General features: G+C 34.8%; 1 protein-coding gene across 1 annotated transcript in view; it reads right to left on the reverse strand.

Moving 5' to 3' along the window:
- Nucleotides 1–16,268, reverse strand: part of LOC101328976 (solute carrier organic anion transporter family member 1B3) — a 53,305-nt gene that overhangs the window by 15,424 nt on the left and 21,613 nt on the right. The window contains exons 4-9 of the mRNA XM_004323432.3: nt 11,073–11,194; nt 9,671–9,817; nt 9,387–9,485; nt 6,809–7,045; nt 3,477–3,641; nt 1,925–2,120 (exon numbers count right to left, since the gene is read on the reverse strand). Coding sequence (XP_004323480.1) covers nt 1,925–2,120; nt 3,477–3,641; nt 6,809–7,045; nt 9,387–9,485; nt 9,671–9,817; nt 11,073–11,194 — 966 coding nt within the window. The remainder of the gene's footprint in view (nt 1–1,924; nt 2,121–3,476; nt 3,642–6,808; nt 7,046–9,386; nt 9,486–9,670; nt 9,818–11,072; nt 11,195–16,268) is intronic.

Consider the following 16,268-nt stretch of genomic DNA (forward strand, 5'->3'; position numbering starts at 1 on the left):
CCAAGGGTTTTTTGTTCAAGTGGATTCTACTTATTGATGTACATACTCTACTAGAGATTAATAATAAGAAAAATTTAGTACATGAGAATGTGCAAGCACACACATCCTTAGCCAACAGGCTGATATTATCATCACATATCTTGTAGCCTTAGAAAATATCTCTGTACAAGCACAGGGAAGTCTGTTCAATACTCTGTAATAACCTAAATGGGAAAAGAATTTGAAAAAGAATAAATACATATATATGTATAACTAAATCACTTTGCTGTACACCTGAAACTAACACGACATTGTTACTCAACTATGCTCCAATATAAAATAAAAATGAAAAAAAAATATCACTATATACTCATTAGAAAATGAGAATGAAAAAGAAAAATACTATCTTGGTATTAATATAAAAATAGTTTAGAATTTGTTGACCATCTGCAAAAGTCTCAGGGACCCCTGTAGATTCTCAGACCACATTCTGAGAACCTCTACAGTAATTCATTCTCTAAAAACTTACCCCAGTGACTAACATTTCATAAATGCTAAATATATTGATTCTGTTAATAGCCATCACTTAGACTATGAGTTCCATGAGGGCACTGAGGTATCCTATAAATTTTTTGACCTTTAAGGAGGCACTCAGTGAAATTTTATTGAATGAAAAAAGCCCATAGAACTCTAGCTGCCTTCTTTTGAATAGATAGCACAGTTACTGTGCTTGTTTCAGGGAACTGGCTTTAGGTTAAAGCCTGTATGCTTGTGCTGTGAAGTAGCATCGTTCTGGAGTCACTGTATGACTTCAAACAAGCCACAGTTTCTCAGGGTCTCAACTAACAAAGGAAGAGGATATTAGAGGGTCGGGCTGCGTAATCTCCAGGATTCTCTTCCCTCTAAAGTTCAATGTTCTAGGTACTCTGTATTTTGATATACCAGAGTGAGTGGTGGTCAATAGGAATATTCAACAACAAACAGGATTAGGAGGGAATGGGGAGATAATTCAAGATTAAGTTGGCAAGCCTCCAAGAATAGGATGATGTTTAGGTAAGCAAATGTGGGAAGATTCGACAGGTTCAAATTGACACCTCATAAGACCCAGAGTTTCAAAGCCCAAAGCCAACAATAAGCAGTGCTAAGGAGTCTGGTTACTAAACTGTGATCCAAGGATCTTTGCTTGTTGCTTGAACGTGAACATTCCTAAACTTAAATTGTTGGCTATATTCAGGAGGTGATGAGAAATCTGCACAGGAATCTTGCCCTTGATTTGGGGTAGAGACTGTAGTACTAGGTATACTGCACAATGCGTGATAATAATGAAAAGTAAAAGCTTTCTAGGTCTAATATGCCATTATGTATAGAGTATTTATCAATTCTACTGCTAATGAAGACAATACCAGAAGAAACAGAATTAGCTTGCAAAAAAGGAGAATTGAGTGCAGTGTACTGGTTTTCTTATAAAGATAATTGTTAAACATCAAAATTAACTGCAGATAAAGATTGTTCAGTCACTTTTGGAAAATGTCATTTATATTTCTCTTATGATTCACCCAAGATCATAGTGGTTAGGATTAAGAGTTTTGGAGTCAAAACCTTCAAATCTGAGTCAGAATCTTAACATTGTTAGATATGTAATCTGTGTATCTTTCTAAGCCTTGCTTTCCTTATCTATAAAATGGGGATAAAAGTACCCATCACTCATTGTAAGCACCCATAAATAATAACTATTACTATTACAAACTATATGGCTTTTCTTTAAGGAAGGAAAAAAAAGAACTTTTTGAGATCTTAAGAAATGAACATTTTAAGAATTTGTAAATTGAAATTTCTCTGAGTTAAAAGTTTAGTAAAATTGCCATCTGCCTTGTTTGCCTTACTTTCTTTTACATTAGATGGTTTATATATTGTGCTATTGGTATATTGATATATATATACAAACCCATCATAAGTCAAGGTTAGTCCAGCAACTGATTTGTTTTCACAGATTAGCGCAAAATTTAATAGGTGAAATAGGAAGGACAACATATGGCTACAAAATGAAAATTTCGCAATTCCAACCAAGGTAAATTTGAATTTTTTAATGATATATCCTCCTGTAAACACTCCAGATGCAAAAGTTGGTATGGTTATGAATCCTAGAAGTAAGAGAAAAAATGTAATTATATAAATATGGTTATTCTGAATGTCTTTACACATGAAACACTGTATATCAACCAAAATCATCCTATCTTGTTACTTCTTAAATAGAAGGCTGGCAGTCCAGGATGGAGGTAGAGGGTCAGTGCACCATGTGGGGGAGATAAAAATAATTTCTTCCTGCCAATGCTGAAGTTTTAGTTTCCTCAGTAGCAAAAGTCAGTGACTAAGAATATCTGTATGTCTGAACATATGGTTTTTATAAGGTGCTTTTTGTCCCCTCCTGGAAAACAACAACAACAAAATATCATCTTCCTGACTCTGAGACTTTTATCCTACCATCTAAAATCCTTTGCATTTCCTTAAAATGAAGAGTTCCCATCCTTAAAAACTTACTACAAATTTGCCCAGTAGTTTAGAATTGAACACTTAAATTAATATCTCTTCTTCATTCATCTAAACACACACATGCCCTAAGATGATAAACAGGTCTATATGTGATGTTAAAAATAGTTGATTCCTCTTATAACTTTTCCATTTCATTGTCTTCCAAGATTGATTAAAGATGAAGATCCCTCTAACAAAAAATTTAGGCTGAGAACTTTATTAGGAGTTAAATTTACAATTTTAACTTTTATCTTAAGTTCAATAAGCACATCCTACAGAATTATATTTTTCTTGTTTACTTATGACCTATTCATATATCACTTGATAAATTCAGCTTAACTTATCAAATATTGGGTTTCTACAATGTGCTGGGCCATGTACTGGGTATTCTACTGCTCTTAAGAATCTTATATTATACAGGGGGTAGAGAAAGAATAATATGAGAAAACCTTTCCTTCATAAAGAAGTCTCCTTGTGTCATTGGAAACAGATACTGCAGCAAAAAAACCTCTCTAAAATATGAGATTTGTATTGAATTATATAGATACCAATGATGTGTTTAAATTGATTTTTCTCCTGGAAACATCAATGTCCTATTTTTTGTAAGTATCTGGGTCCTGATTCAAAGTCCATGAAGGATAGAAGTATAATAATTACATTACAAAAGGATTTGCCTCAGAAGCTCAGCACTAGATTATAAGATCCAGTTATGCAGATATCATATCTATATGTTCCATTCACATGTCACTTTTCCTTCAGGAATTCATCTCCTCAAAAATAACATGAGCTGTAACTTCAAATGCAGAACAATGATGATATCACAAGACCCATCGATTTGATAAAATTTGAAAAAAATAAATGAAAATTATATTTAATAAAATGTGAAATTGCCTTCACAACAAAATGTCACTTGGAGCTCAGTGACTCAGTAGCATAGCATTTATCAAGCAAACATAAACAGGTCTTACCAAACAAAATGCTAGTCTCAGATGCTGACTGGCCATACTGCTGTTCTACATATTTGAAGACATAAGTAATAATTCCAATATGGCTGCTGGCTTGTAGCAGTGTCAAAACTAATGTTATAACATACAGGGGATTGGTAAGGATGCTTTTCAAGGACTGGAAAAAACCTATAAAAACATAAAAAGAAAGAAAATATTATAATGCAGCTTACATATATATTAATATCTTAATCTTGTAAATATAATTTATATAAGATTTAAAATTCCATAAATATATAGCACAGAAAGTCAGAATACCCTGCAATCCTACTAACAGTTTTTTAAAAAAAATCTTTCAATTTTTTCCATATGTGCATTAATATTTATTTAATTAGTTCATTTTACTCCAAAACGGGATCAAACATACATGCTGTTTTAGTCAGTGCTTTGTTCGCCTCGTATTTGGTTATTCTTAGCATTCTACCATACAACTGTATACATCATTAGTTCATTTATTCATTCATTTAGCAAACATTTGGTTTTTAATTGGGTACTAGGCAATATGCTAGGCACTCAAGAAACAAAAGTGAATGAAATGCCATGTCTCTTTTTTATTAGCACTTAATAATATAATCATTATATTAATAATATAATTATTAACTGGAAATTTATCTTAAAGATAGTATAATCCAAAGCTCACAGAAATAAGAAGACTAAGGTTCAAAAATCATAAAGGTCAATTTAGTACCAGGATTCAGATCTCTTGTTTCCTGGTATATAGCTTTTCTACCATAAAATACTGCCTCAGTAAATCTGGCAGTATTATCCATCAGCTTTCTTAACGACATATTGTGTCTCAAGTGACATTATGACAACAGTAGGGCAAAAAACCCATGCCTACAAACAGGTGTGTAACAAATCCGTAACTTCCGTACCTAGCAAGAATTATGTAATTTGGGTCTATGATCACCAGGTTAACCAGCTGTAATGGGAGTTAAAAGTGGAAGAAACCACTTAGAAAAACAGTGGGAAGTATCAGAGTCTAGCAAGACAGAACCAGATATGGTTACTGAGTTTTGGATGGTGTGGACTTTGAAAGATCTTGTGCTGTAGATCTCTAAAGGTTTCCATTAGATATGGTTAGAACCAAAACTTCTATCCAATGGTAACTAAGAAATAGTTTCATCTGCTTATAATAACAAGAAAAAAGATTAGGGCAAAGGGCATAGAAGGAGAAAAAAGAAGATGTAAGGAAATGTATAGCAGGAATAAATAACATTTTAAATTGTTAGGTCAAAATGCTAAACTTCTCTCTATGGGACTCTCCAATCAGGAAGGACAATTGACTTGTGAGGCATTCTAAGTGAGTTGTGATGTTTGATCAAAAGAAATGGGGTATATGGGCTCACCAAATCATTTAATTTTTGAGGTGAGTGAGAACGTGGATGTCATCTGAACTTCTACACAATCATGATCCACTATATATCCTCAATAAACAGATCAATAAACAACTCATTAAGCTGACTATCTCAGAAAGAAATTGCTCATTTTTGGACAATTCTCCTTGTTCACAATTTTTTTTGGTAATGAACTGATATCTTTATTTCTTTCTAACCAACTAGTCTTGTTTCTATTCAAATTAGATATATTATTTTCTGACTAAATGTTCTTAGTTATTTCATCCATTCCTAATAGCACATAATTAAGAACCTCTTTACTATCTTATTTTGGTCACTATCTTACAAACACAGTTGATAACACAGATGATGTTTACAATTGCCCTATTTTGCATCTTCATTATCCTCTCCATTTTGGGGAGGCTCACAGTCACCACGTTCCTTATTTTTAGATAATCCACTACTTTTTACGGATTTAATTTACTGCAGTGTGAAAATAGCATAGCAAATGAAATTTATTGGAATGGTATTTTTAGTGTGCATGTTAAATTTCAAAGACTCCTAAATCAGTGGTGTGCTGGTAAATGTTTAACAACTGATTCTTGGGAAAACAACATTGATTTGAGTATTTCCCAATTTCGGTAATAAATGGTGGTAACTTCTCCCATCATGGCCAATTTAAGCTACCAATGTGACAGAAAATTTAAGTCTTCTCTCATGAGTCAATACAAGTCACACCATTACGTTCGGATTAGAGTGATGGAGAGGAGAAAGTAACAATAAAAGGAGTGAGGGGAAGAACTGATGAGAGGGAGAAATTGGGCTCCACCTGACAAGCTCTAATGTCACTTCAACTTCAACTTGAAAAGGTTGTCAAGGGTTCAGGCATTGCTCTGCTTTGACTCTTACTATTCTGCCATTTCTGTGCGGTCTGAAAACTGCACTATTAACATCATTTCCACTATCTTGCTCTGACTGCCACTGGATCGTTCCCCAAATTACTGCTCCTAAATTGTTCTCCATTAGCCCTCAGGGCTTATGTTTGAAAGGAAGGGCACTATCAAATGATGGAGGGCTCTTATTCACATGACTGACTACAATAACCTTAACTACTACTGTTGCTTGTACTTCATTTTTTAATATTTAGGTAAGCAATTTTTTCTATATAATTACCAAGAAAATAATCTTACTCTATCTAGAGAGAAACTACCTCTGATTTCCTTCTCCATACTCCATGTCTCCACCTAAGAATAGTTAAGTTGCCCAATTTATAGGCACTCATAATTGTTTATATAGGCACTATATGGCAATTGTCTATATATTTTTTGGTACAACCCCATTATATTGTAAATACTTGGAAAACAGAGGCAATATTCTATTACCAGGGCATAGTATGCTTCCTGGTACTATTTGTGAAAGGAAGGAAGGAAGGAAAGAAAGAAAGAGAAAGAAAGAAAGAAAGGAAGGAAGGAAGGAAGGGAGAAAGAAAGAAAGGAAAGAGAGAAAGAAAGAGAGAAAGGAAAGAGAGGGAGGGAGGAAGGACAGGAGGGAGGGAGGGAGGGAGGAAGGAAGGAAGGAAGAAGGAAGGAAGGAAGGAAGGAAGAAGGAAGGAAGGAAGGAAGGAAGAAAGAGAAAGACGTTTTAATCCTTATAGTTTGTACTATGTAATTTGGAAATGAATATATACTCTTTGGTTTACAAATAACAGATATTTTTAGCCTTTGATTGGTTTCTCCCTGCTAAAGATCACAAGCCTAATCCCCTTCCCTTCAGAGTTGATATGTGTTCAGAATATTCACAAATTTTAGTAGGAACTTAGAATAATTTAGCCAAATTTAGTAAAGAAGAAATCGAACTTTATTTAGATGACTTGAGTATGACTTATTGTTTTGGAATATTCACCCCTCCCTTTCACTGGGATTAACAATTCCAAATTGACTGTGAAAGTGAAATACTTACCAGCTACAGTTTCACTAACATTTTGCCCCTGCTTGGTCAAATGAGCCATTTGACTCTTTTCCTCATTTTGCACAGGCAAAGATACTGAAGCTTTTTTTTCTTTCCTTGGTTTATCCAAATTTGGGGGCAAGAAAAAGAATGGTATAGAAGAAATAATGGATATTAGTCCAGCCACAAGGAAACCAAGCCACCACGCACCAACCCAACGAGAGTCCTTAGGAGTTATTCTGATAGTGCCTAGAATAAAGAATTAGAAGAAGCCAGTCAAAAATCATTTTGAAATGTAAAAATTTCTGGTAATAATTGTAATTGCTGTTCTCCATAGATGAAGAAAGTAAATGATGTTTCATCAATTCTGAGACACTCTTTTCTTTCTTTCACACTTTTTATCTTTGAAATAAGTGTAAGTCATGACATCTTACAATTGCTGTTGTCCAGGAGTCAGTCATGACATTGTTGTCATTGCCTGAGCCTGTGTGAACTTGGTGGCTTTTCTGGTGACATGACAACAGCAGCCACCATTGAACAGTTGAAGCCTGCAAACTATTTAAGGGCCATTTATGGAAAGCATGATACTCATTGTCTGAAAACTTCTATTGGCACCATCTCCTGAGGTCAAGAAACCAATGAAATTTACAGCACTTCGCAAGAAATTCTCAGAGCCAGTAGTGGGGTTTTTTCCCCCTAGAACCTGCATTTCCAACTCCTTGACAGCACAGAGGATGATAATGGTGAAGATATACGTATAATGAAAATCTGAGTTTAAAATTTAGACTCTAAATTTTAGGGATAATTTAACCATTTTATTTCAATAATATTTCCCTTTAAAGCTGTGTGAGTGCCATGTATGTGCTATATCTAAACAAGTATAAATGAGCTGTTTCAGTAAATATAAAGTATCAGTATATATTTAAATTTATAAATATAAACATTCTAATAAGAAAGCATCACACACACACACACACACACACACACACACACACACACACACACACACACCATAGATGTTTGAAGCACAATAATGGTGTTGGTACTCTTTGATCTATAAGAAAACTCTTTCATGTGAGAAAACATTGACTTGATATATAGAAATAAATTATTAATTCTATTTATTGAAGTGGTTTTCAAATATATACAGCTCTGAGTTTAAAATTGATTTACATGTTCATATTATTCCATAATCAGCAACTCTGACAGACTGCAGAAATGATTGATAAAATCAGTGACTCCATCTACATGCTAAGTACTTATTCATCATCCATCAGAAGTGTCATTTTGATAACATTTTTTTGTGTTCTATCCCTGGTGTACACATAGGAACTAGAGGTCATAACCTGGCTAGACATAGCCTGCCAAAGTGTTTTCTTTTGTTCACACATTGTTTTAAAAATTGAAAACTTCCACATGAAAATCTGGATTCCAGGATTTTCTTGAAAACCAATCAGAAGATTTTGTCAATGCTGGATCCAAATTTCTTCATGAAAAGAATAGGTTGAGGCTGAGCAGTATATGCACTTTCAGGTGTGTACAGAGGGCAGTTCACCACCAACAATTCTTCCAAGTTTAACCACCACACCGAACACTCTTTATTCACTTATGTTATCTCGTTGGCTCCTTTGGCATTGGAGTTTGCCAAAATGTACTTCACAATACGTTTACATCATACCCATAACTGAATAAGAGAAGATATAATAAGGTCTAGACGTTCAGTGCTAGAAATGGGATCACCATGGACCTAAATACTGTGAGTAGTGATTTCTGACTATAGAAAAGAGGTTACAAATCTATCATCCTAAAGACTTTAACCATTTATTTCTGGGTGCTTAGTGATAAAAACAAGGATGAACCTGGAAATGATCGAGTAGAAACACTTGGAATGTGAACCTACTCTAATTCACACATCCAAAATAGAAGACATAACACATTCCATCAGGTCCACGTTTTAGCTTTATATTAAAATACTTTCAGATTGTGGTTATTGTTGGTCTGCTGTGATGTCTACTCTATGTAGTCCTGGTGAAATAGAAAATCAGATTTGTTTATTTCTAAACACTAATTACTTATATGTTAAGACAGATATCATACTGTTATGTTCTAAAAGAGATGGAAGATCAGTGGCACAAATATTTATGGCTTATTGTGACAAAGGCTACAATAAAGGCATGCTCTTGGTGATTAATAGGGACATTTAACTTGGGGCCAGTAGGAGGTGGTGAAGTAAGGCATCTCTGAAGAGGAGCCACATATTGGAAAAGACTTTAGAACTATGCAAATCGAGACAGGAGAGAGGGTAAATGTGGGGAAGTGACATTAGTAGGCACATTGAGAGACCTGCAATTATTTGGGGTGAAGTAATCTTAAGTTTGTTAAATTTTCTTATTTTGTGCTTAGTTGTAAAAGCCTGATGTAGATAGGAGCTGAAGTTTATTTTTATTCTAGTTATTAACACATTACCTATTTGTAACTTTTGACAATTAGTCAGCAAAGGGCCACTGAAAGAGTGAATTCAGTTATTTGAAAGAATGGTGTCATGTACTTGAAAAGCATTATCATGTTACCTTGTTCTGATTGTACTTACTCAGATCTACGTATCCAACATCCACATACATTTTAGAAAACAGAGATACGAGTAAAAAGCCAATGATTGGACCAATCATTGTTACTGCAAACAAATTACCTGAAAATATTACAAAACATTTTTATCAAATGCCAATAATACATGGTTCTTATTCAGTTTTTTAAAGTAATACAATATATTTCTCTAAGTAATTTTTAAAGTAAAAGAATGAGTTTAGGAGCACTGTTATTTCAAGGTACACCCAGGGAAAGTAACCATAAAATCTAATATTTTCTATACATTACCTAAATAAAAAGAAGAATGTCCTTCTTTAGCAAAATCATCGATGTAAGAAATCCCCAAGGGTGTTATGGGCGTTTCCCCAATTCCACGAAGCATATTACCCAATAGAATATATATCCACATATGTGACCCAGATTCCTTTTCCCAACCTACGTAGACAAGAGAGTGTTTTATCTTAAACATTAATTTTAGCATTCCTTTTGAAAAGTCAACTAACTTAACCATTTAATTATTCCATTTAAGAATTTTTTCTAATTATAAAATGATTTATAGTCACGTTACAAAATTTGACAATACAGAAAAGCACAAAGAAAACAAGTAAAAATTATCTGCCATCCCTCCACACACAGAGTACCACTTCTAATGTTTGTTTATATCTTTCACATTTTTACTGAACATAAAAATATGCATAATATTCTTTATGTTCTCATATCAGGATTTTAATGACTGCATAATAGTGTGCTGAATAAGTTTCATCATTTATTTAATCAATTTTTTCTATGTACTCACACAATATTTCTAATTTTTCATTCTGTTAAACAGGGATGCCATGGCTATAATGATAAATAAATCCTTCTGCACATTCCTGATTATTTCCTTAAGATAAAGTAATAAAAGTAGAATTGCTGATTTAAGCAGTTGTGCATATTTTTGTTCTTTACCATATTGAAAATTAACCTCCAAAAGAGAAATTTATACACTCCCCATAATACATAAAATGTGTCTTTATCTTCTACCTCATTTCTTTTTATTTTTAATCTTTCCTATCTAGTAGGTAGGAAAATCTTTAACTAGTACTATAATTTATAATTAAAACTTATGATTTGTGTTATAATAGGTAAAAAATCTTGAATTGGTGAAAGAATTTGAATTTTTCTTAAAGAGTAAAATTGTTTTAACATATTTATACCACTTCTTCTTCTTTATATTAATTGCATATATTCTTTGCCAATTTCATATCAAAATATTCCTCTTTTCTTATTACTTCTAGAAGGTCTTTATATATAATATATATTAACACTATGATTTTTGTCTTACATATATAAGATGCAAATGTTTTTCCTATTTGTCTTTTAAATCAATTTTGCTAATGGATATCACAATCTTTTTTCTTTTTTCACGGTACGCGGGCCTCTCACTGTTGTGGCCTCTCCCGTTGCGGAGCACAGGCTCCAGACGTGCAGGCTCAGCGGCCATGGCTCACGGGCCCAGCCGCTCCACGTCATGTTTGATCCTCCCGGACCAGGGCACGAACCCGTGTCCCCTCCATCGGCAGGCGGACTCTCAACCACTGTGCCACCAGGGAAGCCCCCACAATCGTTTTTTAATGACGTAATTAAATTGTTAAATTTTAGAATATTTATTAGTGACACTAATATTCACTAGTGCCAGTTCAATTCTTACCTTTTCCCACTATCTCCAGTGATGTTCTATTGAGTAACAAATTTTGATTAATCAAACAAGTTGATAAGCTTGATGTTGAATTCTCTGATGGATTAATAGGGGTGTCTTTAGAATACCTGTAACTGTAAGAATATCACTATATTTACTGAGCATTTTCACTTTTCCCAGAAATACAGCGGAATCTTCCCCTTTATTTGCACCATTCTCTTCTCCAAATTATCAGGATACTCTGTCAGTTTCCCAGCTTATATTTTAGGAGTCGTGATGGGTAACAGTGAAATGGGAGCGTTCGCTAAAAAATATAATGCAGTACTCCCCAGGCAAGGTGGAGTACCATGTTGCTCTCATCCTAGCAGTGCTTATATTCTGGGCAACATATGAAATATCTTGGTTTCATGCTTTTAAAAAACTGCTAACTGTATTTATCAATCTTTTGAATTATCTTCAAAGATGGTTACAATCTAAAATTTCAAAATCAATTTATAATCACACACAGTCATATGCCTGACTCTTCAAAACTTAGTTTAAAAAGTTCTAATCCATTTGAATTTGATAAGGAAGCACTTAATAGGAACAATAGAATGGACCTAGAATAGGGACAAATGCTGATATTTAAAAATACATGAATGGACCGAAAGGTATTAAGCTTAGTAAAATAAGTCAGGCAGAGAAAGACAAATACTGTATATTTTCACTTACATGTGAAATCTAAAAAAAAAAAAAGAGAACAAATATAACAAAACACAAACAGACTCACAGGTACAGAGAACAAACTAGTGGTTACCGGTGAGAAGAGGAATGGGGGAAGGGGGGAATATAGGGTAAGGGCAGTTAAGAGGTACAAACTACTAGGTATAAAATAAGGAAGGAGACCTTCAAGATGATGGAGGAGTAAGATGCAGAGATCACCTTCCTCCCCACAGGTACATCAGAAAAACAACTACATGTGGAACAACTCCTACAGAACACTTACTGAACACTGGCAGAAGACCTCAGACTTCCCAAAAGGCAAGAAACTCCCCACGTACCTGGGTAGGGCAAAATAAAAAAGAAAAACAGAGACAAAAGAATAGGGACAGGACATGCACCTCTGGGAAAGACTGGTGAAGGAGGAAAAGTTTCCACACACTAGGAAGCCCCTTCACTGGCAGAGACAGAGGGTGGGGAAGCTTCGGAGCCATGGAAGAGAGCACAGTTTTAGCCACAGCCATTAGAGAAGAAAAAGAAATAAAAGGAATCCAAATCAGAAAAGAAGAAGTAAAGCTGTCACTGTTTGCAGATGCATGATACTAAACATAGAGAATCCTAAAGATGCTACCAGAAAACTACTAGAGCTAATCAATGAATCTGGTAAAGTTGCAGGATGCAAAATTAATGCACAGAAATCTCTTGCATTCCTATACACTAATGATGAAAAATCTGAAAGAGAAATTAAGGAAACACTCCCATTTACCGTTGCAACAAAAAGAATAAAATACCTAGGAATAAATCTACCTAAGGAGACAAAAGATGTGCATGCAGAAAACTATAAGACACTGATGAAAGAAATTAAAGATGATACAGATGGAGAGATATACTATGTTCTTGGATTGGAAGAATCAACACTGTGAAAATGACTATACTACCAAAGTAATCTACAGATTCAATGCAATCCTATTCAAATTACCAATGGCATTTTTCACAGTACTAGAATAAAAAAATTCACAATTTGTATGGAAACACAAAAGACACCGAATAGCCAAAGCAATCTTGAGAAAGAAAAAGGGAGCTGGAGGAATCAGGCTCCTATACTACAAACTACAGTAATCAAGACAGTATGGTACTGGCACAAAAACAGAAATATAGATCAAAGGAACAGGATAGAGAGCCCAGAGATAAACCCATGCACATATGGTCACCTTATTTTTGATAAAGGAGGCAAGAATATACAACGGAGAAAAGACAGCCTCTTCAATAAGTCATGCTGGAATAACTGGACAGCTACATGTAAAAGAATGAAATTAGAACACTCCCTAACACCATTCACAAAAATAAACTCAAAATGGATTACACACCTAAATGTAAGGCCAGACACTATAAAACTCTTAGAGGAAAACATAGGCAGAACACTCTAGGACATAAATCACAGCAAGATCCTTTTGGACCCACCTCCTAGAGAAATGGAAATAAAAACAAAAATAAGCAAATAGCACCTAATGAAACTTAAAAACTTTTGCACAGAAAAGGAAACCATAAACAAGACGAAAAGACAACCCTCAGAATGGGAGAAAATATTTGCAAATGAAGCAACTGACAAAGGATTAATCTCCAAAATTTACAAGCAGCTCATGCAACTCAATGTGAAAAAAGCATCCGAATCCAGAAGTAGGCTGAGACCTAAACGGACATTTCTCCAAATAAGATATACAGATTGCCAACAAACACATGAAAGAATGCTCAACATCACTAATCATTAGAGAAATGCAAATCAAAACTACAATGAGGTATCACCTCACTCCAGTCAGAATGGCCATCATCAAAATATCTACCAACAATAAATGTTGGAGAGGGTGTAGAGAAAAGGGAACCCTCTTGCACTGTTGGTGGGAATGTAAATTGATATAGCCACTATGGAGAACAGTATGGAGGTTCCTTAAAAAGCTAAAAATAGAACTACCATATGACCCAGCAATCCCACTACTGGGCATATACCCTGAGAAAACCATAACTGAAAAAGAGTCATGTACCAAAATGTTCATTGCAGCTCTATTTACAATAATCAGGATATGGATGCAACCTACGTGTCCATCAACAGATGAATGGATAAAGAAGATGTGGCACATATATACAATGGAATACTACTCAGCCATAAAAAGAAACGAAATTGAGTTATTTGTAGTGAGGTGGATGGACCTAGAGTCTGTCATACAAAGTGAAGTAAGTCAGAAAGAGAAAAACAAATACTGTATGTTAACACATGTATATGGAATCTAAAAAAAAGTTCTGAAGAACCTAGGGGCAGGACAGGAATAAAAACGCAGACCTAGAGAATGGACTTGAGGACACAGAGAGGGGGAAGGGTAAGCTGGGACGAAGTGAGAGAGTGGCATGGACATATATACCCTACCAAATGTAAAATAGATAGGTAGTGGGAAGCAGCCGCATAGCACAGGGAGATCAGCTCGGTGCTTTGTGACCACCTAGTGGAGTGGGATAGGGAGGGTGAGAGGGAAACACAAGAGACAGGAGATATGGGGATATATGTATATGTATAGCTGCTTCACTTTGTTATAAAGCAGAAACTAACACCCCATTGTAAAGCAATTATATTCCAATAAAGATGTTAAAAAAGGAAATAAGATACAAAGATGTACAGCACAGGGAATATAGCCAAAATTTTATAACTATAAATGGAGTATAATCTATAAAAATAATGAATCACTATGTTGTACACCTGATACTAATATAATTTGTCCATTATACTTCAATAAAATATATAAATTAAAAATACTGAAGTACCCTGTGAAGTCTGAGGGCAACTTACTCTATGCCAGGCATTATGCTCAGCTCCAAATCACTAGAAATAAAACACACTGTTTTTTTTACTTAAAACATCTTACACCCCCTAAGGTAAACATATACAATCAAAGATATGATAAGGTTAATATACCAGGTCCTGAGTTTTCGTAAAGGAAAAAGGGATTATCAGCTTGGCTTGCGGGTTTGGAAAGGTGTGGATTAGAGAAGACTTCACAGTGAGGATTCCATATGAGATGTGTCTTGAAGATGGATAGTTTAATAGACAAAGAAAGTCATTCAAAGCTGTAGAAACACTATGAACAAAGCTATGACATATTATGGCACATTTGGCAAACTGTAGGCCTAGAGTGTGGTCCTCAGTCATGGGAAGCAGTGTAAAATGAAGCTAGGAAGATAGTCAAGGACCAAATCAGTGAGTGACCTGTATATGCAAATGAGCTTAGATATGCAAATGAACCTAGATAGTAATTCATAGGCAAAAGGCTTTCAATACTTTGTTACTAACAATGAGAAATATATTTTGCATCACAATCACAATACATGGATATCCACACACACACAAATTTATGTTCAACCAAAACAAAAGTTTCACAGAATAATATTTATCCCCACTCTCATTGTGTTTTCTTCTATTCTATTCTATCCTATCCTATCCTATTAAAAAATTGTTGTTCTTAATAATCTTAATTGATTTGTTGGTCCATGAGTGGTTCAGGATCTGAAGTTTGAAAAATCCTGCTCTAGGATACGGGACTTCCCTGGTGGTCCAGTGGGTCAGAGTCTGAGCTCCCAGGACAGGTGGCCTGGGTTTAACCCCTGTTGGGGAACTAGATCCTGCATGCTGCAGCTAAGAAGTCCACATGCCGCAAGTAAGACCTGGTACAGCCAAAATAAATAAATATCAAAAATAAAGAAAAATACTGCTCTAGGATATTGGGAGTTTTAAGTGGTAGTAAAAAAATTAGATTCTTATTTTTTAAATCAATACTGTAGTATAGAATATGAGTTAGAATGAAGTGGAGTTGGGAGGCAAAAAGTCCAGGCCAGAGATGATAGAATCCTCTATCAGGTTAAGGGCAACAACTATGACAGATAGCAGGCAGAATAAGCAAGATTTGGTGACCACTGGTCATGTGTATTGAAGTAAAGAATAAGTCTAGGATGAGACCCTTGACTTTAGTTTGAGTTCCTCTGTGGCTAAATGAATCATTGCTGAAAGAGTGAATGTGAAAAATCTGAGCTGATGATGGCACAGGGATGAATTCTGTTCTGAATATATGGATGCGAAATGTTTGTAGGATGTTAGGTTGGAGATACCCATGAGGTGGTTGGTTATATAGATCTTGAGTATAAGATAAACTCACTGTGTACAGTGATAGTTGCATTTAATGCATGTACTCCACACAAATCATGTAGAATGAAAAGTGAAGAAGATTGAAGAGGGAGCTTAGGCAACACTGACCTTACGGTGTCAGTAGCAGAAGGAAAAGATGGGCATGATGGAGAAGCCAAAAGGAGGAAATAAATCAAGAGAGAGTAAGATGATGAAAATAAGAAGGAACAGCACCAGGAAGAAGAAAGAACTTATGAGGGTCAAATAGAGTAATTAATATAGTAACCAAAAGGCATGGCTGTTGGCGTTGATAATGAGTAAGTAATTGATATCTTTAGCAGAAA

This window comes from Tursiops truncatus, chromosome 11 (assembly GCF_011762595.2).
Source record: "Tursiops truncatus isolate mTurTru1 chromosome 11, mTurTru1.mat.Y, whole genome shotgun sequence".
Taxonomy (NCBI): domain Eukaryota; kingdom Metazoa; phylum Chordata; class Mammalia; order Artiodactyla; family Delphinidae; genus Tursiops; species Tursiops truncatus.